We start from the raw sequence: 27601 nt of genomic DNA on the forward strand, positions 1-27601 counted from the left end.
TTTCTTTGTACAGGTCTTTTACATCCCTGATTAGATTTATTCCTAGGTAAAAAAAAAAAAAAAAAAATTTATTATTTTATTGTTTTAGGGGCTATTATAAACGGTATTGCTTTCCTGATTTCCTTTTCATAGTTCTCTTTATTTATGTATAGGAATCCTGTTACTCTGCTGAATCTTTCTATTAGTTCTAGCAGTTTTCTTGTGGGGTCTTTTGGGTTCTCTATGTGTAGTATCGTATCATCCACAAATATGGATAGTTTTACTTCTTGCTTACTGTCATAGATTGAACTGTTTCCCCAAAAAATATGTGTATCAATTTGGCTAGGCCATGATTCCCGGTATTGTATGATTGTCTACCATTTTGTCATCTGATGTGGTTTCCCTCTATGTTGTAAATTCTATCACTATGATGTCAATGAGATAGATTAGCGGTAGTTATATTGATGAAATCTACAAGATTAGATAGTGCAGTGTGTTAAGCCAATCTCTTTTGAGATATGAAAGAGGGAAGCGAGCACAGAGACAGGTGGACCTCATAGCACCAAGAAAGCAATATTGGGAGCAGAGTGTGTCCTTTGGAAAAGCTTCTAGGCCACGGGAAGATTTATGATAAGAATCTTCCTCCAGAGTCAAAAGAGAGAAAAATGCTTTTCCCCAAACCTAGCGCCCTGAATTTGGACTTCTAGCTTAGAAAACTGTAAGAAAATAAATCTCTCTTTGTTAAAGCCATTCATTTGTGGTATTTCTTTTATAGCAGCACTAGATGACCAACCAACACAGAATTTGCTACCAAGAGTTGGGTACTGCTCTAAATAGATACCTAAAATGTGGATGTTATTTCGAAACCGTGAATGGATAGAGGACTGGTAGCAGCAGATAACCAGCAGTAGCAGAGAAGCAGCAGCAGCAGGAGGCCAGCAGCAACAGAGGACTGGCAGCTGCAGAGAACTCGCAGCAGCAGAAGAGCAGCAGTACCAGAGAACCGGCTGCAGCAAACCAGGAGACCAGCACCAGACAACACTGGAGCCGATCGACAGAGCGAGACAGCTGACTGCCTTGCACAGGAGGCTTCCTGGCAGAGTGGGGTGCCTCTGGGCACTTCTCGGTGGAGCTAGGCTTGCCAATCCATGCAGCAAGAGAGCTGAGTGCCTTCCAGCCAAACTATTACTGACAGACTGGGATGCCTTCAGGCACTTATCAGTGGAACTACTAGGCTTTGGAACACTTGTTCCAGCAGGGCAGATGCAGGAATGAGGCCAAAGGGCTTAGAGACCAAGGAACACAAGAAGCTGAGTTGCCTCAGTCTCAAAAGGTACAATCTCAGAGGGGGAGCCAAGATGGCGGAATAGACAGACACTTCCAGCGAGCCCTCTTTACAACAAAGACCCGAAAAAACAAGTGAAACGAGTATATTTGTGACAAGCTGGGAGCCCTGAACAACAAAGGCAAGCTTAGACAAAGAACAGAGGGGTGGGCGAGGAAGAGACCATTCAGAAGTGGACAGGCGTTATCAGACCTGAACCTCGGGGAAACTTCAGGCACCATTCCTGAAGCAGCGGCGGCGGCGGCAGCAGCTGGGGGCTGGTACTAGAATTCAGCTGAAGTTTCCTCAGAAAGAAGCAGCCAACCACACAGCCTACTCACACCTCTGGAACCAAAGCAGAACGGCGCTCTCGGCAAAAGCTAACTACTTGTGTATATTTTACCGCACCCCTCCACCCCCAAGCCGGCCTCAGCAGCTGAATCCCGGGGCCTGGGATAGACCCTGGTGAGCACCTAGAGCCATCCTCCTGGCCTTGGGGAAGGAAAAAATTTGCAGCTGGGGGGAAAAGATAATTTACAAGCTCCATTAACCAGGGGAGCTCAGGACAGAAGCGGCTCCTGTCCAGGCATAAACCGTCCGTGGATCTTGAGCAACTTTCCCTTCTAAATGGACCTGTATGGGCCTATTGCGGGAGAAGAGGCCCTTGTGGGAAAACTCCAACCATTTCGGCTGTGCGGTAGAGAGGTGGATGTTTGATATTTGACATTGCTTTGCCTATTAAACAAGGTCCTCACCTACCCACATCAGGGACTGCTAGCTCCAATCAGGTCACCCAGCCACCTGCGACAGGGGTCCAAAGATAACTGGTACCTCCCACTCCTTATAACCAAAAATGTTGGGTGCCCATAGTCCCGCTGCAGAACCCACCTACCAGCACACTCTAGGGAACAGAGACATGTTTTCCACAGACACTTAGGGGTTGGTTCTCAGCCCCCTGCCTTGTTCAGAGCATGACCCCTTCCTGCAATCACATACCGGTATATAAGTCAATCACCACTGCCCCTCTAAGACTGTAGGACAGAACCTGTACCACACACTTGATGATCAGCTACCTGGGAACCTGAGCTGAATTCATACAAGAAAACTGAATGGACTGATAGGCTGATATACCTGATAAAAACTCTAGCCAACTGGGGACAGGACACCAGAGCTCCAAAGGTGGAAATAATCAAGCTAGCTCACTCAAGCAACCCATAGGGGTATAACAAAACAAAACAAAGCAAGCAGCTATGACACTGTAAGCAAGCATAAAATAATACAATAACTTATAGATGGCTCAGAGAAAAAAGTCGATATCAAGTCACATAAAGAAACAGACCATGATCACCTTAATAGGCTCACAAAACAAAGAATCCAGGGATCTTACATATGAAAGTGCATTCCTGGAATTACCACACGCAGAATACAAAAGTTTAATATACAGAACCCTTCAAGACATCAGGAAGGAAATGAGGCAATACGCAGAACAAGCCAAGGAACACACAGATAAAGCAACTGAAGAAATCTGAAAGATTATTGAAGAACATAGTGAAAAGCTTAATAAGCTGGAAAAATCCATAGACATACAGCAATCAGAAATTCAGAAGATTAACAATAAAATTGCAGAATTAGACAGCTCAATAGAAAGTCAGACTAGCAGAACTGAGCAAGTAGAAGCTATAATTTCTGAACTCAAAGATAAATCTCTTGACACTAATGTATTTGAAGAAAAATCAGATAAAAGAATTTTAAAAAATGAAGAAACCTTAAGAATTATGTGGGACTCTATCAAGAGAAATAACCTACAAGTGACTGAAGTACCAGAACAGGGAGGGATAACAGAAAATACAGAGAAAATTGTTGAAGATTTGTTGGCAGAAAACTTCGCTGATATTGTGAAAGATAAAAAGATATCTACCCAAGATGATCATCGAACTCCACATGAGGTAGATGTTAAAAGAAAGTCACCAAGACATATTATAATCAAACATGCCAAAACCAAAGATGAAGAGCAGCAAGGGATAAACGAAAAGTCACCTACAAAAGAGAGCCAATACGAATAAGCTCGGACTAGTCTGCAGAAACCATGCAGGCAAGAAGGCAATGGGATGACTTATTTAAAAAACTGAAGGAAAAAAATTGCCTGCCAAGAATCATATATCCAGCAAAACTGTCTCTTAAATATGAACGTGAAATTAAGACATTTCCAGATAAACACAGGTTGAGGGAATTCGTAAAAACCAAACCAAAACTACAAGAAATACTAAAGGGGAGTTCTTTGGTTAGAAAATCAATAATATCAGGTATCAACCCAAGACTAGGACACTGGGCACAGCAACCAGAAGTCAACCCAGATAGGGAAATCCAAAAAACATAAAGCAAGATTATTAAAAAAAAAAAAAAGCCCAAAACAGGGTAACACCAATGTTATTATATAAAAGACAACATTAAAATAATAAAGAGGGACTAAGAAATGTAATCATACACCTTCCATATAGAGAGCAAGATACAGCAATACAAAGAAATAAAAGTTAGTTTTAAATTTAGAAAAATAGTGGTAAATAATAAGGTATCCACAGAGGGGACAAACTATCCTACTCGTCAAAATAAAATACAAGGGAAAAATACAGACTCAGCAAAAACAAAATCAACAACGACAAATAGGAGGAAAAAACAATTCTACTCAGCACATAATATTAAATGGGAAAAAGAAACTATAAACAACACACAAAAAAAGACATCAAAATGATAGCACTAAATTCATACCTATCCATAATTACCCTGAATGTAAATGGACTAAATTCAACAATAAAGAGAGAGTGGCACAATGGATTAAAAAACAAGATCCGTCTATATGCTGCCTACAGGAGACATGCCTCAGACTTAGAGACAAAAACAAACTAAAACTCAAAGAATGGGAAAAAATATATCAAGCAAGCAACAATCGAAAAAGAGCAGGAGTGGCAATATTAATTTCTGACATAATACACTTTAACATTAAATCCATCAGAAAGGATAAGGAAGGACACTATATAATGATTAAAGGGACAATACACCAGGAAGATATAACCACATTAAATATTTATGCACCCAATGACAGGCCTGCAAGATGCATAAAACAAACTCTATCAGCATTGAAAAGTGAGACAGACAGCTCCACAATGACAGTAGGATACTTCAACACACCACTTTCAGTGAAGGACAGGACATCCGGAAAGAAGCCCAATAAAGACACGGAAGATCTAAATGCCACAATCAACCAACTTGACCTCGTAGAAAAATACAGAACACTCTACCCAACAGCAACCAAGTATACTTTCTTTTCTAGTGCACATGGAACATTCTCTAGAATAGACCACATATTAGGTAATAAAGAAAGCCTTAGCAGAATCCAAAACATTGAAATATTACAAAGCTTCTTCTCTGACCATAAGGCCATAAAAGTGGAAATCAACAACAGGAAAAGCAGGGAAAGAAATCAAACACTTGGAAACTGAACAATACCCTGCTCAAAAAAGAATGGATTATAGAAGACATTAAGGATGGAATAAAGAAATTCAGAGAATCCAATGAGAATGAAAACACTTCGTATCAGAACATTTGGGACACAGCAAAAGCGGTGCTCAGAGGCCAATTTATATCAATAAATGCACACATCTAAAAAGAAGAAAGGGCCACAATCAAAGAATTATCCCTACAACTTCAACAAATAGAAAGAAAGCAAAAAAAGAAACCCACAGGCACCAGAAGAAAACAAATAATAAAAATTAGAGCTGAACTAAATGAATTAGAAACAGAAAAACAATTCAAAGAATTAACAAGACCAAAAGCTGGTGTTTTTTGAAAAAATCAACAAAACTGATAAACCACTAGCCAAACTGACAAAAAAAAAAAACAGGAGAGGAAGCAAATAACCCGAATAACAAATGAGAGGGGCGATTATGACAGCAGACCCAATTGAAATTAAAAGAATCATATCAGATTACTATCAAAAACTATACTCAAACAAATTTGAAAACGTAGAAGAAATGGATGAATTCCTAGAAACACACTACATACTTAAATTAACACAGAGATAGAATAACTAAATAGACCCATAACAAAAGAAGAGAATGAAAAGGTAATCAAAAAACTCCCAACAGAAAAATAGCCCTTTCCGGATGGCTTCACTGCAGAGCTCTACCAAACTTTCAGAGAAGAGTTAACACTACTACTACTAAAGGTATTTCAGAGCATAGAAAAGGACGGAATACTACCAAACTCATTCTATGAAGCCACCATATCCCTGATACCAAAACCAGGTAAAGACACCACAAGAAAAGAAAACTATAGACCCATTTCCCTCATGAATGTAGATGCAAAAATCCTCAACAAAATTCTAGCCAATACAATTCAACAACATATCAAAAAAATAATTCACCATGAACAAGTGGGATCCATACCAGATATGCAGGGATGGTTCAACATTAGAAAAACAATTCATGTAATCCACCACATAAATAAAAGACAAGAATCACATGTTTTAGCAATTGATGCAGAAAAGGCATTTGACAAAGTTCTACACTCATTCCTGATAAAAACGCTCAGCAAAAAGGAATAGAAGGAATATTCCCCAAAATAATGAAGGGCATTTATACAAAGCCAACAGCCAACATCACCCTAAATGTAGAGAGCCTGAAAACATTCCCATTGAGATCGGGAACCAGACAAGGATGCCCTTTATCACCACTCTTATTCAACATTGTGCTGGAAGTCCAAGCCAGAAGAATTAGGCTACATAAATAAATAAAGGGCATCCAGGTTGGCAAGAAAGAAGTAAAAGTATCTCTATTTGCAGATGACATGATCTTATACACAGAAAATCCTAAGGAGTCCTCCAAAAAACTACTGAAAGTAATAGAAGAGTTCAGCAGAGTACCAAGATACCAGATAAACATACAAAAATGAGTTGGATTCCTCTACAACCAGACCTTCTACACGAACAAAAAGAACATCAAAGAGGAAATCACCGAATCAATGCCTTTTACAGTATCCACCAAGAAAATAAAATACTTAGGAATAAATCTTACCAGATATGTAAAAGACTTATACAAAGAAAACTACAGTACATGTCTGCAAGGAACCAAAAGAGACTTACATAAGTGGAAGAACATACCTTGCTCGTGGATAGGAAAACTTAACGTTATAAAAATGTCTATTCTACCAAAAGCGATCTACACATTTCATGCAATTCCAAGCAAAATAGCAACGACATTCTTCAATGAGATGGAGAAACAAATCACCAACTTCATATGGAAGGGAAAGAGGCCCCAGATAAATAAGGCATTACTGAAAAAGAAGAACAAAGTGGGAAGCCTTACTTTACCTGATTTTAGAACCTATTATACTGCCACCGTAGTCAAAACAGCCTGGTAGTGGTACAACAACAGATACATGGACCAACGGAACAGAATTGAGAATCCAGACATAAATCCATCCACATATCAGCAGTTGATATTTGACAAAGGCCCCAAAACTGTTAAATTGGGAAAAGGCAGTCTTTTTAAAAAATGGTGCTGGCATAACCGGGTAAAACCCACAACCAGTGCCGTCGAGTCGACTCCGACTCATAGCGACCATATAAGACAGAGTAGAACTGCCCCATAGAGTTTCCAAGGAGCACCTGGAGGATCTGAACTGCTGACCGTTTAGTTTGCAGCCGTAGCATTTAACCACTACTCCACCAGGGTTTCCGCATAACTGGATATCCATCTGCAAAAAAATGAAACAAGACCCATACCTCACTCCATGCACAAAAACTAACTCAAAATGGATCAAAGACCTAAACATAAAATCTAAAACGATAAAGATCATGGAAGAAAAAATAGGGACAACGTTAGGAAACCTAATACATGGCATAAACAGTATACAAAACATTATAAAGAATGCAGAAGAAAAACTAGATAACTGGGAGCTCCTAAAAATCAAACACCTATGTTCATCCAAAGACTTCACCAAAAGAGTAAAAAGACTACCTACAGACTGGGAAAAAGTTTTTAGCTATGACGTTTCTGGTCAGCGCCTGGTATCTAAAATCTATATGACACTGCAAAAACTCAACTGCAAAAAGACAAATAACCCAATTAAAAAATGGGCAAAAGATATGCATAGACACTTCACTAAAAAAGACATTCAGGTAGCTAACAGATAAATGAGGAAATGTTCACGATCATTAGCCATTAGAGAAATGCAGATTAAAACTACAATGAGATTCCATCTCACTCCAACAAGGCTGGCATTAATCCAAAAAACACAAAATAATAAATGTTGGAGAGGCTGTGGAGAGATTGCAACAGTTATACACTGCTGGTGGGAATGTCGAATGGTAGAACCACTTTGGAAATCTATTTGGCGCTTCCTTAAAATGCTAGAAATAGAACTATCATACAATCCAGCAATCCCACTCCTTGGAATATATTCTAGAGAAATAAGAGCCTTTACACGAGCAGATATATGCACACCCATGTTTACTGCAGCACTGTTTACAACAGCAAAAAGATGGAAGGAACCAAGGTGCCCATGAAAGGATGAATGGATAAATAAATTATGGTATATTCACATAATGGAATACTACACATCAATAAAGAACACTGAGGAATCTGTGAAACATTTCATAACATGGAGGAATCTGGAAGGCATTATGCTGAGTGAAATTAGTTGCAAAAGGACAAATATTGTATACCAGTATAAGAACTTGAGAAATAGTTTAAACTGAGAAAACATTCTTTCGTGGTTATGAGAGGGAGAAGGGAGGGGAGGTGGGGGAGGGGCATTCACTAACTTATAGTAGATAAGAACTACTTTAGGTGAAGGGAAAGACACACACAATACAGGGATTGTTGTTGTTGTTAGGTGCTGTCGAGTCACTTCAGACTCATAGCGACCCTATGCACAACAGAATGAAACACTGCCCGGCCCTGCTCCATCCTTACAATCGTTGTTATGCTCAAGCTCATTGTTGCAGCCACTGTGTCAACCCACCTCGTTGAGGGTCTTCCTCTTTTCCACTGACCCTGTACTCTGCCAAGCATGATGTCCTTCTCCAGGGACTGATCCCTCCTGGCAACATGTCCAAAGTATGCAAGATGCAGTCTCGCCATCCTTGCCTCTAAGGCGCATTCTGGACGCACTTCTTCCAAGACAGACTTATTCGTTCTTTTGGCAGTCCATAGTATATTCAATATTCTTCGCCAACACAATTCAAAGGCATCAACTCTTCTTCGGTCTTCCTTATTCGTTGTTGCTGGACAATACAGGGGAGGTCAGCACAACTGGACTAACTAAAAAGCAAAGAAGTTTCCTGAATAAACTGAATGCTTCAAAGGCCAGCATAGCAGGGGCAGGGGTCTAGGGACCATGGTTTCAGGGGACATCTAAGTCAATTGGCATAATAAAATCATTAAGAAAACATTCGGCATTCCACTTTGAAGAGTGGCATCTGGGGTCTTAAATGCTAGCAAGCAGCCATCTAAGATGCATCAATTGCTGTCAACCCACCTGGATCAAAGGAGAGTGAAGAACACCAAGGATGGAAAGCGACTGCAAGCCCGAGACAGGGAGGGCCACATGAACCAGAGATTGGTTCATCCTGAAACCAGAAGAACTGGATGGTCCCTGGCTACAGCTGATAACTGCCCTGATAGGGAACACAACAGAGAGCCCCTGAGGGAACGGGAGAGCAATGGGATGCAGACCCCAAATTCTCCTAAGACCAGACTTGACGGTCCAACTGAGACTACAGGGACCCCAGTGGCCAAGGCCCGCAGGCCTTCTGTTGGCCCAGAACAGGAACCATTCCCGAAGCCAACTCTTCGGACGTGGATTAGACTGGACAATAGGTTGGAGAGGGATGCTGGTGAGAAGTGAGCTTCTTGGATCAGGTGGACACTTGAGAATATGTTGGCATCTCCTGCCTGGAGGGGAGATGAGAGGGTGAAGGGGGTTAGAAGCTGGCGAAATGGACACAAAAAGAGAGAGTGGAGGGAGAGAGCAGGCTGTCTCATTACAGGGAGAGTAATTGGGAGTGTGTAGCAAGGTGTATATGGGTTTCTGTGTGAGAGACTGACTTGATTTGTAAACTTTCACTTAAAGCACAATAAAAAGTATAAAAAAAAAAGGTATGATTTCGACCTTTGGCGTTTCTTAGGGTGGAACTGCCACTCAGATGGACTAGGAGAATGGTGCACTTAAAGCCGAGCGAGCAGAGTTGTGGTCACAGTGCGCCTGGAAGGCAGGGCTGAAGCCCAGAGCCAAGGGGGTCTCCATTCAAAATCCAAAGAGTGTGAACAATACCTAGAGTCTGGAGGGCAGGGCTACTGTGTAAATTGTCTCAGAGAACAGAGTATTATTACCAAGGCTTGAGGGCTAATATAATGTGTTCTGCTGACTTTTTTGGTGCCTGTTATGCCTTCTTTCTTCCAATTTCTCCTATTTGTAATGGAAACGTCTAGCCTGCGCCTGTTGGAAGTAGATAACTTGTATTCTTGATATCACAGATGAAGAGAAATTTTTTGGATTTTGGACTAGGAGCTGGATTAAGATCTTTGCTATGACATAGTGGGGTGAATATGTTTTACATGTGGCAAGGAAATGAATTTTGGGGGGAAATGGGTGGAATGTCATCAATTGTCTCCCCCATAAATATTCATATCAATTTGGCTAGGCCATGGTTCCCAGAATTATATGACTGTCTACCATTTTGTCATCTGATGTGATTTCCCTATATATTGTAAATCCTATCACTATGATGGTAATGAGATGGATTAGCAACAGTTACGCTGATGAGATCTACAAGATGTTTTTTAAGCCAATCTCTTTTAAGATATAAAGGACAGAAGAAGCAAGCAGAGAGACAGCAGGACCCATACCACCAAGAAAACAGTGCTGGGAGCAGAGCATGTCCTTTGCAGCCAGGGTTCCTTGTGCAGAGAAGTGCCTACACCAGAGGAAGACTGATGACAAGGACCTTCTTCCAGAGTCAATGGAGAAAAGAAAGCCTTCCCCCGGAAGTGGCATCTTCAACTTGGACTTCTAGCCTAGCAGATTGTGAGAAAATAAATTTCTGTTTGTTGAAGAGCCATCCACTTGTGGTATTTCTCTTACAGCAGCAATTTTTCAATTTTTCTTTTTTCAATTTCTTTTTCTTGCATTAATGTTCTAGCTAGGACTTCCGGCATAATGTTTATTAGGAGTGGTGATAAAAATCATTCTTGTCTTGTTCCTGCTCTCAGGTGGAATGTTTGCAGTCTATGTAAAAATGATGGTGGTTGTTGGTTTTGTATATATGCCCTTTATTATGTTGAGGAATTTCCCCTCTATATTTCGAGGTTTTTATCAGGAATGGGTGTTGGACTTTATTGAATGCCTTTTCTGCTTCAGTTGGGATGATCATATGATTGTTTTATTTATGTGGTGTATTATGTTGATTTCTTTTCTAATGTTGAGCCATCCTAGCATACCTGCTAGGAATTGCACTTAGTTGGGGTGCATTTTTTTTATATGATGCTGAATTCTACTGGCTAGAATTTTGTTGAGAATTTTTGCATCTATATTCATGAGAGATATTGGTTTTAATTTTCTTTTTTTTTATGGTGTTTTGGCCTGGTTTTGGTATCACGGTTATGCTTGCTTCATAGAATGAATTTAGAAGTATCCTTTCCTTTTCTATGTTCTGAAATAGTTTGAGTGGTACTGGTGCAAACTCTTCCCTGAATGTTTGGTAGAACTCTCCAGTGAAGCCATTTGGGCTAGGACTTTTTTGGTTGTTGTTGAAAGTTTCTTTTATTACCATTTCTATCTCTTCTCTTGTTATGGGTCTCTTCAGATTTTCAACTCCAGTTTGTGCTAGTTTAGGTAGGTAGTATATGTTTCTAGAAATTTGTCCATTTCCTCTATGTTTCCAAATTTATTGGAGTACAGTTTTTCACAGTACTCTATTGTGATCTTTTTTAATTCAGTTGGGTCTGTTGTAATGTCCCCCCATTTCATTTCTTATTTGGGTTATTTGCGTCCAGTCCTGTTTTTCTTATGTCAGTTTGGCCAGTGGTTTGTCGATTTTGTTGATCCTTTCAAGGAACCAACTTTTGGTTTTGTCGATTCTACTGTTTTTCTATTCTCTATTTCATTTATTTTTGTTCTGATCGTTATTATTTCCTCTCTTCTGTTGGTTGTGGGCTCCTTTTGTTGTTCTCTTTCTGTTTGTTCAAGTTGTATAGCTAATATTTTGATTTTGTCCCTTTCTTCTCCTTTGATTTACAGCATCTCTTGCTATAAATTGACCTGTGAGCACTACATTTCTTGTGTCCCAAAGGTTTTTGTATGATGTTTTTTCATTCTTGTATAACTCTAGGAATAATGTGATTCCATCTTTGATTTCTTTTACCATGTGTATTTTAAGCATGGTGTTATTCAGTTTCCACATATTTTTTTTCCTTGTTCTTCTCGTCATTCTACTTTTATGGCACTGTGATCAGAGAAGATGCTTTGTATTTTGTCAGTGTTTTCGGTTTTGTTGAGGGTTTCTTTGTGGCCTAAGATGTAATCTATTCTGGAGAATGTTCCATGTGAGTTGGAAAATAACGTATACTTTGCTACAGTTGGGTAAAGTGTTCTATGTATAGCTATGAGGTCAATATGGTTGATTGTGATCTTGAGATCGTCTATATCTTTGCTGAGTTTCTTTCTAGATATGCTGTCCTTTACTGAGAGTGATGTGTTGAAGGCTCCTATTATTATTGTAGAACTGTCAATTTCTCTTTGAAGTGCTGTTAATGTTTATTCACTGGGTACACAGATATTTATTATGATTATGTCCTCATGGCAGATCGTCACTTTAATCATTATATAATGTCCTTCTTTGTCTTTTATGGTGGATGTTCTTTTAAAGTCTATTTTATATGAAATTAGTGTTACCATTCCTGGTCTTTTTTGTTTGCCATTCGCAAGATATATTTTCTCCATCCTTTGATTTTTAATAAATTCATGTCTTTGTTTCTAAGATGTGTCTCTTGTAGACAGCATATTAATGGGTCTTATTTTTTTATCCATTCTGTCACTCTGTCTCATTATAGGTGCATTTAAGCCATTTTCATTCCATGTGATATACTGATGGGTGTGAGTTTTTTGCTATCACTTCATAGCACTACATTTTTGTAGTGCTGACATTTTCTTTTTTCCTCTTACTCTCCTGTGCTGAATTCCTTTGTGGATTTTTTTTTCACTTGTTTTTGTAGATTTTGTTTTTTCTGAGACTTTGTTTTTCTTCTTCATTATTTTGATGAAAAAGTTTGTTAACTACCCTTGTGGTTATCTTGAAATTATCCCTATCTTCCTAAGTTTAACCCAGTCTTTTATTACTTGGTATCACCTTGATTTCCTTTCCATATGAAAGTTCTATACCTACACTGTTTATTCCTTCTTTTAGTGTCTGACATTGTCATTTACAGACTGACCACTCTGGTTCCCTGTTGTTAAGCCTTTTAGTTTTGTTTTATCCTTCAGAGTTCATTACTTTGGTTGCTATCTGACTGAAGCTGTCATGTTCCATACATTGACTGTTGTTGGTTATCTAACCAAAGAACTCCTTTTAATAATTCTTGTAAGTTTGGTCTGGTTTTTACATATGCCCTTAATTTCTGTTTATCTGGATATGTCCTAATTTTGCCATCATATTTAAGTGAGAGTTTTGCAGGATATGTTATTCTTGGTTGGCAACTTTTCTCTTTTAAGATTTTAGATGTCATTCCATTACCTTCTTGCCTTCAGGGTTTCTGCTGAGTAATCAGATTAGTTTTATTGTTTCCCCTCTGTATAATACTTTTAGTTTTTCTTGAGCTGCTCTTAGGATTCTTTATTTTTCTTTGGTTTTAGCGAATGTGCTTATGTATGTCTTGGTGATTTTCTTTCGGGGTCTATCCTATATGGGATTCACTGAAGTTATTGAATGATATCAGCTTTTCGTTTTTCATGATATCAGAGAAGTTTTCTGTCGGCAATTCTTCAATGATCCTCTGTTTTCCATTTTCTCCCCGTTATAGAACACCAATCACATGCAAATTTTTGCTTTTGATTGTATCCCACATTGTTTTCAGGGTTTCTTAATTTATATTCATTCTTTCCCTAATTTTGCCTCAAACAAAGTAGTTTCCAGGAATTTGACTTCAATTTCACTGATCCTGTCTTCCCTTGTTTCAAATTTGCTTCTGAAATCTTGTTTATCCTTTGGATTTGTAATTGCTCCTTTGTATGATTTCAAATTGTTAATTTTGACAATTTGTTCATCTATTATTTTCCTGAATTCTTCCACTGCTTTGTCTGTGTTTCCCTTAATTCTGTCTATTTTTTCCTAATTTTTGCCCATTTTTTTCTTCATTTCTTTCCTAATCTCTTTGAGAGTCCTTCATATTAGAGTTCTGAATTCCCTATTAGGTAGTTCCAGTGCCTTTTCTTCTGCTAAAGGTCATCTCATGTTTTATTTTGGTTGCTTTCTGAAGCCACCCTATCTTGTTTCCTTTTTTTTTTTTTTTTTAAATACGTTTTGATATTGTCTGCTGTATCCAGGACACTCAGGAATTGTTTTCTTCAGTTATTTACTGTATGTTTGCTTCATATGGATTTTTTGTTTTATTTAGTTATGTCTGGGCAGGCAGACTGGGTGTTTCCATGCTTACTCATCTACAGGCACGATACTTCTCATCACCTTGTCCAGGTATTCAGGGCCATTTCCTCCGACAGGTATGGTTCAGCAGAGAAGGTCCAGAGGAGGGGAGCGGCAGGAATGGTGTGTTTGCGACATGAATTGGGGCCAACGTAGGGGGGCTAGGAGGCAGCATATGGTGTGATCCACGGGTCTGCGCCAGTGCCACTTAGGTGTGTGGTGCTCTGCACACGGTATCAACAGGTAGTAGAGAAGAAATGTGCTTAACTGAGTGAGAGAAAGAAACAGAAACAAAAAAACGGGATAAAAACCAAGGAATAGAAAGTAAATAAAATTACAGCACAGTAGGATTCAGCAGGTGGATGCCAGGCAAACCCAGCAAGGCCCTATTCCAGTGGTTCTCTAGCCAAGTAGTGCAGCTCAGCCCATCAAAAAGGGGCATAGGCAGTACACAGGCCTAGGTGTACAGAAGTAACGAAAGAAGAGAAATAGAGAAAAGCAAAATTAAAACAACAACAAAAAGAGGCAAGAACAAGATGGTGGAATAGCCAGATGCTTCCGGCGATTCCTCTTACAACAAAGACCTGAAAAATCAAGTAAAACAATTATATTTATGACAAGCTAGGAGCCCTGAACATCAAAGGCAAAGTCAGAAAATGGACAGAGTGGCAGGGGGAGAAAGAGACAGTTCAGAAGCAGAGAGGAGTTGCCAGGCCTGAATCACTGGGATCCCTCAGGCACCACTCCCAGGCATGGCTGTGGTGGGTTGCTAGTAGTGTTCAGCTACAGTTTCCTCAGGGAGAAGCAGCCAGCCGCACAACCAACTCACATCTCTGGAATCAGAGACGAATGGCGCTCTTGGCAAAAGCTAAGCACTTGCATATATTTTACCGCGCCCCCCACCTCCAAGCTGGGTTCAGCAGCTGTTGATTTCCCCAGGCCTGATATAGGCCCTGTTGAGCGCCTGGAGCCATCCTCCAGGCCCTGGAGAAGGAATACATTCACAACTGGGGGAAATTTGCTAGCTCCACTAAACTGTGGAGCTCAGGACAAAAGTGGCTCCTATCCAGACATAAACAGTCCATGGACGTTGAATAACTTTCCCCCTTGCATGGCACTGTGTGGGCCTATTTCAGGAGAATAGGCCCTTGCTGGCAGGCTGAAACTTTAAGCTGTACAGCAGAGAGGTGGGAGTTTGATATTTGACACCACTTTGCCTATTGAACAGGGACCTTACCTACCTACAGCAGAGGCCTAAGGACTGGTGGCTCCACCCATGTCATCCAGCCACCCATGACAGGGGTCCAAGGATAACCAGTACCTCCCAGTCCTTAAAACCAAAAGCACTGGGTGCCCATGGTCCATCTGCAGAACCCACCCACCTGTACACTCTAGGGAATAGGGACACACTTTCCTCAGAGATACTCAGGGGACAGTTCTCAGCCCCCTGCCCTACTCAGAGGGTGACCCCGTGCTGCAACCAGACACTAGTACCAACACCAAACACCCCTGCCTCTCCAAGACTTTAGGACAGAGCCTATACCACACACTTGATGGCCACCTACCTGAACACATGAGCTGAACCCACACAAGAAAAGTGAATGAACTCATAAGCTCATATACCTGATAACAGCTCTAGCCATCCGGTGACAAGACGTTAGAACTCCAAAGGCAAAAATAATCAAGCTAGCTCACTCAAGCATCCCATTTCGGCATATCAAAAAAACAATGCAGCAAACTAGAATACAATAAGAAAACATAAAATAAACTAATACAATAACTTACACATGGCTCGGAGACAACAGTCAATATCAAACTACATAAAGAAACAGACCATGATTGCTTCAACAAGCTCTTAAAATACAGAATCAAAGGATCTTCTGGATGAAGGTGCCTTCCTGGAATTACAGGAACCAGAATTCAAAAGATTACTACACAGAGCTCTTCAAGACATCAGAAAGGAGATCAGGCATTATGCAGAACAAGCCAAGGAACAAACAGATAAAACAGCTGAAGAAATTAAAAAGGTTATTCAAGAACATAATGATAAATTTAATAAGCTGCAAGAATTCGTAGAGAGACAGGAGTCAGAAATTCCGAACATTAACAATGACAGAATCAGACAACTCAACACAAAATCAAAGAAGCAGAATCAAGCAAGTGGAAGGCAGAATTAGTGACCTTGAAGATAAACCACTTGGCATCAATATACTTGAAGAAAAAGCAGATAAAAAAATTTTTTTTAATGAAGAAATCTTAAGAATCATGTGGGACTCATATCAAGAAAAATAACCTACAAGTGATTGAAGTACCACAACAGGGTGGGATAACAGAAAATACAGAAAGAATTGCTGAAGATTTGTTGGTAGAAAACTTCCCTGATATCATGAAAGATAAGAAGATATCAATCCAAGATACTCATCGATCTCCAAATAAGACAGGTTTTACAATAAAGTCACCAAGACATATTGTAATCAAACTTGCCAAAACCAAAGACAGAGAATTTTAAGAGCACATACAAATAAATGAAAAGTCACCTACAAAGGACAGTCAATAAGAAAAGGCTTGGACTACTCGGCAGAAACAATGCAGGCAAGAAGGCGATGAGATGACTTATGTAAAGCATTGAAGGAAAAAAATTGCCAGCCAAAAATCATATACCCAGCGAAACCGTCTCTCAAATATGAAGGTAAAATTAGGACATTACCAAATAAACAGAAGTTTAGGGAATTTGTAAAAACTAAACCAAAACTACAAGAAATAATAAAGGGAGTTCTTTGGTTAGAAAATCAATAATATCAGGTATCAAGCCAAGACTAGAACACTGAACAGAGCAATCAGAGGTTAACCCAGAAAGGGAAATCACGATAAAAGAACGCTCAAAACAGGGAAACAGTGATGTCATTATGTAAAAGAAGACAACATTAAAATGATGAAGATGGGCTAAGAAATGTAGTCATAGATCTTTCATATGGAGAGGAATACAAGGCGATATAAAGAAATAAAAGTTATGTTTAAACTTAGAAAAATAGGGGTAAATATTAAGGTAACCAAAAAGGAGACAAACTATCCTACTCATCAAAACAAAATTCAAGAAAAAAACAGAGACTCAGCAGGAACAAAATCAACAACAATGAAGAGGAAAAGACAGCATATAAACTACTCAGCACAAAAAATTAAGTGGGAAATACAATCTGTCTACAACACACAAAAAAAATCAAACCGACAGCACTAAACACAAACCTATCCATAATTATGCTGAATGTTAATGGACTAAACGCGCCAATAAAGTGACAGAGAGTGGCAGAATGGATAAAAAAAACACGATCCATATATGCTGCCTACAAGAGACACACCTTACGCTTAAAGACACAAACAAACTAAAACTCAAAGGATGGGAAAAATATATCAAGCAAACAACAATCAACAAAGAACAGGCGTGGCAATATTAATTTCTGACAAAATAGACACTATAGTTAAATCCTCCACAAAGGATAAGGAAAGGCACTATATAATGATTAAAGGGACAATATACAAGGAGGATATAACCATATTAAATATTCATGCACCCAATGGCAGGACTCCAGCATATATAAAACAAACTCCAACAGCATTGAAAAGTGAGATACCCAGCTCCACAATTATACTAGGAGACTTCAACATACCTCTTTTGGTGAAGGACAGGACATCCAGAAAAAAAGCTCAGCAAAGATACGGAAGATCTAAATGCCACAATCAACCAGCTCAACCTTATAGGCATGTACAGAACACTCCACACAACAGGAGTCAACTATACATTCTTTTCTAGTACAGATGGAACATTTTCTAAAATAGACCATATATTAGGTAATAAAGGAAGCCTTAGCAGAACTCAAAACATGGAAATATTACAAGCATCTTCTTGAACCATAAGGCCACAAAAGTAGAAATCAATAACAGAAAAAGCTGGGAAAAGAAATCAAACACTTGGAAACTGAACAATACCCTGCTCAGACAGGACTGGGTTACAGGAGACATTCAGGACAGAATAAAGAAACTCATAGAATCCAATGAGAATGAAAACAATTCCTATCAGAACCTTTGGGACACAAAAAAAGCAGTGCTCAGAGGTCAATTTATATCAATAAATGCACACATACACAAAGAAGAAAGGGCCAAAATCAAAGAATTATCCCTACGACTTTAACAAATAGAAAGAGAGCAACAAAAGAAACCTCAGCCACTAGAAGAAAGGAAACTACAAAAATTGGAGCAGAACTAAATGAAATAGAAAACAGGAAAACAATTGAAAGAGTTAACAAGACCAAAAGCTGGATATTTGAAAAAATTGATAAACCACTGGTCAAACGGACAAAACAAAAACAGGAGAGGAAGCAAATAACCCAAATAACAAAAAAGTTGGGCAATATTACAACATACACACAAATGAAATTAAAAGAATCATAACAGATTACAATGAAAAACTGTACTCCAACAAATTTGAAAATCTGGAAGAAATGGATGAATTCCTACAAACACACTACCTACCTAAACTAACGCAAACAGAGGTAGAACAACTAAATAGACCCATAACAAAAGAAAAGATTGAAAAGGTGATCAAAAAACTCCCAAAAAAAAAAAAAACCCCTGGCCTGGACAGTTTCACTGCAGAGGTCTATAAAACATTCAGAAAAGAATTAACACCACTACTACTAAAGGTATCTCAGAACATAGAAAAGGACGGACTACTCCCAAACTCATTCTATGAAGCCACATATCCCGGATACCAAAACCAGGTAAAGACACCACATAAAAAGAAAATTACATACCTATGTCCCTTATGAACTTCGATGCAAAAATAGTCAACAAAATTCTAGCCAATAGAATTCAACAACATATCAAAAAAATAACTCACCATGACCAAGTGGGATCCATACCAGGTATGCAGGGATGGTTCAACATTAGAAAAACAATTAATTTAATCCATCATATAAATAAAACAAAAGACAAGAATGGGATGATTTCATCAATTGATGCAGAGAAGGCATTTGACAAAGTTAAACACTCATTCATGATAAAAACTCTCAGCAAAATAGGAATAGAAGGAAAATTCCTCAACATAATAAAGGGCATTTATACAAAGCCAACAGCCAACATCATCCTAAACAGAGAGAGCCTAAAAGCATTCCCACTGAGATCGGGAACCAGACAAGGATGCCCTTTAATACCACTCTTATTCAAAATTGTGCTGGAGATCCTAGCCAGAGCAATTAGGCTAGATAAAGAAATAAAGGGCATCCAGATTGGCAAGGAAGAAGTAAAAGTATCTCTATTTGCAGATGACATGATCTTACACACAGAAAACCCTAAGGAATCCTCCAGAAAACTACTGAAACTTATAGAAGAGTTCAGCAGAGTATCAGGTTACAAGATAAACATACAAAAATCAGCTGGATTCCTCTACACCAACAAAAAGAACATCAAAGAGGAAATCACCAAATCAATACCATTTACAGTAGCCCCCCCCCCCAAAAAAAAACCACTACTCTCGAGTCGATTCCGACTCATAACAACCCTATAGGGCAGAGTAGAACTGCCCTGTAGAGTTTCCAAGACTGCCTGGCGGATTCAAACGGCTGACCTATTGGTTAGCAGCCATAGCACTTAACCGCTACTACACCAGGGTTTCCACAGTAGCCCCCAAGAAGATAAAATACTTAGGAATAAAACTTAACAGAGACGTAAGAAACCTATACAAAGAAAACTACAAGACATTACTCCAAGAAACCAAAAGAGACCTACATAAGTGGAAAAACATACCTTGCTCATGGATAGGAAAACTAAATATTGTAAAAATGTCTTTTCTACCAAAATCCATCTATAGATACAATGCAATCCCTATCATATTTCCAACAACATTTTTTAATGAGATGGAGAAACAAATCACCAACTTCATATGGAAGGGAAAGAGGCTCTGAGTAAGTAAACCATTACTGAAAAAGAACAAAGTGGGAGGCCTCACGCTATCTGATTTTAAAACCTATTATACCACACAGTAGTCAAAACAGCCTGGTACTGTTACAATAACATAGACCAAAGGAACAGAATTGAGAATCCAGACATAAATTCATCCACTTGCAAGCAGCTGATATTTGACAAAGGCCCCAAATGTTAAATGGACTAAAGATAGGCTTTTTAACAAATGGTGCTGGCATAACTGGATATCCATGTGCAAAAAAATGAAACAAGATCCATACCTTACACCATGCACAAAAACGATCTCAAAATGGATCAAAAACCTAAATATAAAATTCAAAACGATAAAGGTCATGGAAGAAAAAATAGGGACAACATTAGGAAACCTAATACATGGCATAAATAGTATACAAAACATTACTAACTATGCTGAAGAAAAACTAGATAACTGGGAGCTCCTAAAACTCAAACACCTATGCTCATCTGAAGACTTCACCAAAAGAGGAAAAAGATTACCTACAAACTGGGAAAAAGTTTTTAGCTGTGACGTTTCCGATCAGCCCCCGATCTCTAAAATATACATGATACTGCAAAAACTCAACTACAAAAAGACAAAAAACCCATGTAAAAAATGGGCAAAAGATATGAACAGGCACTTCACTAAAAAAGACATTCAGGTAGCTAAAAGATATGTGAGGAAATGCTCATGATCATTAGCCATTAGAGAAATGCAATGAGATTCCATCTCATTCCAGCAAGGCTGGCATTAATCCAAAAAACACAAAATAATAAATGTTGGAGAGGCTGTGGAGAGACTGGAACACTTATACACTGCTGGTGGGAATGTCGAATGGTACAACCACTTTGGAAATCTATTTGGCGCTTCCTTATAATGCTAGAAATAGAACTACCATACGATCCAGCAATCCCACTCCTTGGAACATATCCTAGAGAAATAAGAGCCTTTACACGAACAGATATATGCACACCTATGTTCACTGCAGCACTGTTTACAATAACAAAAAGATGGAAGGAATCAAGGTGCCCATCAATGGATGAATGGATAAATAAATTATGGTATATTCACACAATGGAATACTACACATCGATAAAAAATGGTGATGAATCTGTAAAACATTTCATAACATGTAGGAATCTGGAAGGCATTATGCTGAGTGACATTAGTCAGCTGCAAAAGGACAAATATATAAGACCAGTATTATAAGAACTCGAGAAATAGTTTAAACAGAGAAAAAATATTCTTTGATGGTTACAAGAAGGGGGAGGGAGGGAGGGAAGGAGAGGGTATTCACTAGATAGTAGATAAGAAGTACTTTAGGTGAAGGCAAAGACAACACACACTACAGGTGAGGTCAGCACAACTGGACTAAACTAAAAGCAAAGTTACCAGAATAAACTGAATGCTTCAAAGGCCAGGGTAGGAGGGGTGGGGGTTTGGAGACCATGGTTTCAGGGGACACCTAAGCCAACTGGCATAATAAAATCTATTAAGAAAACAGTCTGCATCCCACTTTCAAGAGTGGCATCTGGGATCTTAAACGCTAGCAAGTGTCCATCTAAGATGCATCAATTGGTCTCAACCCACCTGGAGCAAAGGAGAATGAAGAACACCATGGACACAAGGTAATTACGAGCCCAAGAGACAGAAAGGGCCACAAAAACCAGAGACCACATCATCCTGAGACCAGAAGAACTAGATGGTGCCCGGCTACAACCGATGACTGCCCTGACAGGGAACACAACAGACAGCCCCTGAGGGAGCAGGACAGCCGTGGGATGCAGACCTCAAAGTCTCGTAAAAAGACCAGACTTAATGGTCTGACTGAGACTAGAAGGACCCCAGTGGTCATGGCCCCCAGACCTTCTGTTGGCCCAGGACAGGAACAATTCCCAAAGCCAACTCTTCAGACAGGGATTGGACTGGACAATGGGATAGAAAAAGATGCTGGTGAAGAATGATCTTCTTGGATCAAGTAGATACTTGAGACTATGTTGGCATCTCCCTATCTGGGGGGAGATGAGAGGGCAGAGGGGGTTAGAAGCTGGCAGAATGGACACAAAAAGAGAGTGGTGGGAAAGAGCAGGCTGTCTTATTAGGCAAGGTGTATATAAATTTTTGTATGAGAGACTGACTTGATTTGTAAACTTTCACTTAAAGCACAACAAAATTTTTAAAAAAAGAACCTTTGGGACACAGCAAAAGCAGCACTCAGAGGTCAATTTATAGCAATAAATGCACACATACAAAAAGAAGAAAAGGACAAAAGCAAAAAATTAACCCTACAACTCAAACAAATAGAACCAGAAGAAGCCCTTGGGCATCAGAAGAAAATCTAAAAATAAAAATTAGAGCAGAAATAAATGAAATAGAGAATAGAAAATCAATTGAAAGAGATAACAAGACCGAAGGCTGGTTCTTTGAAAGATGAACAAAACTAATAAACCACTGGCCATACTGACAAAAGAAAAACAGGAGAGGAAGCAAAAAGCCCGACTAAGAAATGAAAGGAGAGATATCACAAGACTCAACTAAAATTAAAACAATCATAACAGAATACTATGAAAAACTGTACTCTAACAAATTTTGAAAAACTACAGTCAAGGGACAAATTTCTAGAAACACGTTACCTATCTAAACTAACGCAGAGGCAGAACAACTAAGTAAACACATAACAAAAGAAGAGGTTGAAAAGGTAATTTTAAAACTCCGAACAAAAAAAAAAAAAATGCCCTGGGCCTGACAGCTTCACTAGAGAATTGTACCAAATTTTCAGAGAAGAGTTAACATCAGTGCTACTAGAGGTATTTCAGAGCATAAAAAAGGATGGAATGCTCCCAAACTCATCCTATGAAACTGGCATATCCCTGATACCAAAACCAGGTAAAGACACCACAAAAAAAGAAAATTACAGACCAATATTCCTCATGAACTTAGATGCAAAAATCCCCAACAAAATTCTAGCCAATAGAATTCAACAAAATATCAAAAAAATCATTCACCATGACCTAGAGGGATTCACATCAGGTGTGCAGGGATGGTTCAACAGTAGGAAAACAACCAATGCAAACAAAAGACAAGAACCACATGATCTTATCAATTGATGGAGAAAAGGCATTTGACAAAGTCCAAGGCTCATTTATAATAAAACCTCTCAGCACAATATGAACAGAAGGAAAATTCCTCAGCATAATAAAGGGCATTTATACAAAGCCAACAACCAACATCATCCTAAATGGAGATAGCCTGAAAGCATTCCCCTTAAGAGCAGGAACCAGACAAGAATGTCCTTTATCACCACTCTTCCTCAACATTGTGCTGGAAGTCCTAGCCAGAGCAATTAGGCTAGAAAAAGAAATAAAGGTATCAAAAATGGTAAAGAAGAACTGCAAGTATCTCTATTTGCAGATGATATGATCTTATACACAGGAATCCCAAAGAATCCACAAGAAAACTACTGGAACTGATAGAAGAGTTCAGCAAAGTATCAGGATACAAGATAAACATATGAAAATCAGTTAAAGTTTTCTACACTGAAACAGAGAACGTCAAAGAGGAAATCACCAAATCAGTACCATTTACAACAGCCCCCAAGAAGATAAAATATTTACAAATAAATCTAACCAGAAACGTAAAACACCTATACAAAGAAAACTACAAGACACTACTACAAAAAACCAAAAGAGACCTACATAAATGGAAAAACATACCGTGCTGATGTATAGGAAGACTCAACATTGTGAGGTCATCTATTATGCCCAAAGCAATCTATAGATACAATGCAATCGCGACCCAGATTCCAATGGCATTTTCTAATGATACAGAAACAAATCACCAACTTTACATGGACAGGGAAGAAGTCCCAGATAAGTAAAGCATTACTGAAGAAGAACAAAGTGGGAGGCCTCACACTACCTGATTTTAGAAGCTATTATACCACCACAGTAGACAAAACAACCTTGTACTGATGCAACAAACAGATACATAGACCAACGGAACAGAATTGAGAATCCAAACATAAAATCATCCACCTATGAGCAGCTTATATTTGACAAAGGCCCAAAGTCTGTTAATTGGGGAAAAGACAGTCTAATAAAAGGTGTTGGCTTAACAGGAAATCCATCTGCAAAAAAATGAAACAAGACCCACACCTTACACCACGCACAAAAACTAACTCAAAATGCATCAAAGACGTAAATATAAAATCTAAAACAAGAAAAATCATGGAAGAAAAAATAGAGACAACCCTAGGAGCCCTAATGCATGGCATAAAAGCAGAATACAAAACATTACTAACAATACACAAACATAAGAGAAACTAGGTAACTGTGAGCTCCTAAAATTCAAACACTTATGGTCATGGAAAGACTTCATTAAGAGAGTAAAAAGTCAACTGAAACACTGAAAAAAAATTTTGGCTATGACAAATCTGATCAGCGTCTAATCTATAAAATCTACAAGATATTGAAAAACCTCAACGACAAAAAGGCAACCCAATTAAAAAATGGGCAAAGGACTTCCAGCCAACATGGCGGCATAGACAGAAGCACCACGGCATCCCTCCACAGCAAAGATCTGAAAAACTAAATAAAACAGAGACAAACATCATTCCTGGAACCTGAGGTGTCGGATAAAGAGATAAAGAACTCACCCAAACACTGAATGGAATAAGAAACTGAAAGAGAACAGAGAGCGAGGAGAGATACGTGCAGAGGTCCCCTAACAGCCAACACAGCACAGATTCACCAACTTGGACTCCTGTCAGGATGGATCAGTGGTCAGGGAGCACAGGAGAGCAGCTTCACAGAGATCCCAGCAGGAGACAGAGCACCCAGTAACGAGCAATACATGCTTTCCCATCCCCATCCTCTCCCTGCTGTTCTACCTCTGCATTTCTTGGCTGGCAGTGGTGGCTCGGCCAGTTTAAAAGTATTATGGAGTAATATGCATTATGGAGTATTAAGCAACAATAAAGAACAATGATCAATCTATGAAGCATCTCATAACATGGATGAATCTGGAGGGCTTTATGCTGCACGAAATAAGTCAATCACAAAGGAACAAATATTGTATGAGACCACTTCCGTAAAAACTCATGAAAGGGTTTACACACAAAAAGAAACAATCTTTGATGGTTCCAAGAGAAGGAAGGGGTGGAGATGGAAAAACACTAAATATACAATAGACAAACGGTAACTTTGGTGAAGGGTAAGAAAGTACACAATACTGGGTAAGCCAGCACAACTTGTACAAGGCAAGGTCAGGAAGATCCACAGATATATCCAAACTCCCTGAGGGATGGAAGTGCTGGACCGAGGGCTGTGGGAACCACGGTCTCCAGGAACATCTAGCTCAATTGGCGTAACAGAGTTTATAAAGAAAATGTTCTACATTCTACTTTGGTTGAGTAGCATCTGGGGTCTTAAAAGCAACGGAGGATGGAGAAAACAAAAGACACACGTCAAACAGACCACAACTACCACAGCCTCCACCAGACTGAGTCCAGCACAACTAGCCAGTGCCTGGCTACCGCCACTGAGTGCTCTGACACAGATCACAATGAGGGTGCCAGACAGGGCTGGAGAAATATGTTAGAACTAAATTCTAACTGGTCTGACAGAGACTAGAGAAACCTCAAGAGTATGGCCCCTCGACACCCTTTTAGCTCAGTAATGAAGTCACTCCTGAGGTTCACCCTTCAGCCAAAGATTAGACAGGTCCATGAAACAAAATGAGAGTAAAGGGGTGCATCAGCCCAGGGTCAAGTATGAGAAGGCAGGAGGGTACAGGAAAGCTGGCAATGGGGAACCTAAGGTCAAAAAGTGGAGAGTGTTGATATGTTGTGCAGTTGGCAACCAATATCACAAAAGAATTATTTATTTAATTGTTTAATGAGAAGCTGCTCTGTAAACCTTCATCTAAAGTACAATAAAAAAAAATTTTAAGAAAGTTAAAGCTTACCTACCAGGAATATCTCTTAGTAGTACTTAAGACAAAGTTTTCAGACTCAATAGATTAATGCAAAACCAAGATCATAACTTTGCACATTTACTGTGATTTCAGTTCACAGAATCCATGCTGCTCTGTCTCCTCTGGATCTGTATCGTCTTTAATTATTCTAAGTTACTCAGCTTCTCTGAAAGAGGTAGTAATGTGTATTTAAGGCCTATGATGATAACAATAAAAGCTTTTATGGGGGCGGGGCCAAGATGGCTGACTAGGCAGAAGCTTCTGCTGAACCCTCTTGTAACAAAGACCCAAAAAGACAAGTGAATTGATTACATGTATGACTATCTATGAACCCTGACCATCAAACACAGAACTAAGGAATCGACCTGAGTGACAGGGGAGCAAGAGACCGCATTGAAGCAGCGACTAGTTGCTGAGCCCAGGCAGTGCCTCAGCTCTGATTCCTTGGTGCTGTTCCTTGGCGTAAATGCGGTGGGGCTGATGGCAGTTTCCTGAGACACTGGCAAGGACAGGATGCAGCCCTAACCCCCTGGGGCAATCTTGGCGGAGACCCACCCAGGCTACACACACCTCTGGAATCTGAGATAAAACAGAGCTCTTGACACAAGATAAGTGATTTTGTTTATTTTGCTGCTGCTACTCTCTAAGTACTATGGCTGCTAACCAAAGGGTCAGCAGTTGGAATCTGCCAGGCGCTCCTTGGAAACTCTACGGGACAGTTCTACTCTGTCCTATAGGGTCACTATGAGTCGGAATCGACTCAATGGCACTGGGTACGCTCTACTATCTATCTGATCCCTCCCATCCCTGCCCTAGCCAGCTTCATTAGCATACATTAACATTCAAATTCCCTGGGTCTGAGATAGAAGCACCATGCTTTTTCTGACCCATTATCCTGGCCTGGGAGAAGTATCAAATAAACAAATGGGAAAATACTTTCCTGACTCCTCTAAACTGGAAGATCAGAGCAGAAGTGGCTCCAGCCTAGGCTTAAGAGATCCATAGACTTTGGCTTTCACTCCTACAGGGAACCAGAAGGCTATTATAATGCAAAGGCAAATCTGTTAGAGGTCTGACTGTAATTGTTTCAGCCGAGCAGTGGAGAGACAGGTTTTGGAGGTCTGATACTGCTCTCCCTATTCAACACAGCCCTCACCTACCCAAAGCAGAGTCCTGAGGGCTGAGGCTCCATCCACACCACCTAGCCACCCATGAAAGCGGCCTGAGGATAGTGGTGCCTACCAGTCTTTACAGATATAAGCATTGGGTGCCTAGGGCACAGCTGCAGAGCCCATCCATCAGAGTGCTCTAGAGAACAGTGACACTCCTTCCTTGCTGGCACTTGGGGGAAGGCTGTCAGCACCCTGCCCTCCTCAGAACATGACCCTCTGCCGCTACTCCTCTAAGATAGTAGGTGAGAGGCGACACCACACACTAGAGGACCAACTATCAGGACACCTCAGCTAATTCTATTCAAGAATAGTGAATGGACTCATAGGCTCATATACCTGGTAACAGCTCTAACCATCTGGTTACAGGACATTAGTGCCTCAAACGCTCCAACAATCAAGTTAGCGCACTCTAGTAGCCTATCTGGGTATACTGAAACAAAACAAAACAAGAAGACAGGACTCAGTGAGCAAATATAAAATAAATTTTT

The 27601-nt window shown here is 39.5% G+C and overlaps 1 protein-coding gene across 3 annotated transcripts in view; it reads right to left on the minus strand.

The window, feature by feature from the left end:
- Positions 1-27601, minus strand: part of MTMR9 (myotubularin related protein 9) — a 134426-nt gene that overhangs the window by 82078 nt on the left and 24747 nt on the right. The window contains exon 2 of one of the 3 annotated variants that reach the window (XM_049866428.1): positions 8324-8585. The exons of 1 other annotated variant lie outside the window; for it this stretch is intronic. In XM_049866428.1, the coding sequence (XP_049722385.1) occupies positions 8324-8442 (119 nt within the window). In that variant the 5' untranslated portion in view covers positions 8443-8585. Of the gene's footprint in view, positions 1-8323; positions 8623-27601 lie in introns of all 3 variants that reach the window. One more of the 3 variants, XM_049866429.1, reaches the window with a different exon arrangement.

Source organism: Elephas maximus, chromosome 22 (genome assembly GCF_024166365.1).
Source record: "Elephas maximus indicus isolate mEleMax1 chromosome 22, mEleMax1 primary haplotype, whole genome shotgun sequence".
Classification (NCBI taxonomy): domain Eukaryota; kingdom Metazoa; phylum Chordata; class Mammalia; order Proboscidea; family Elephantidae; genus Elephas; species Elephas maximus.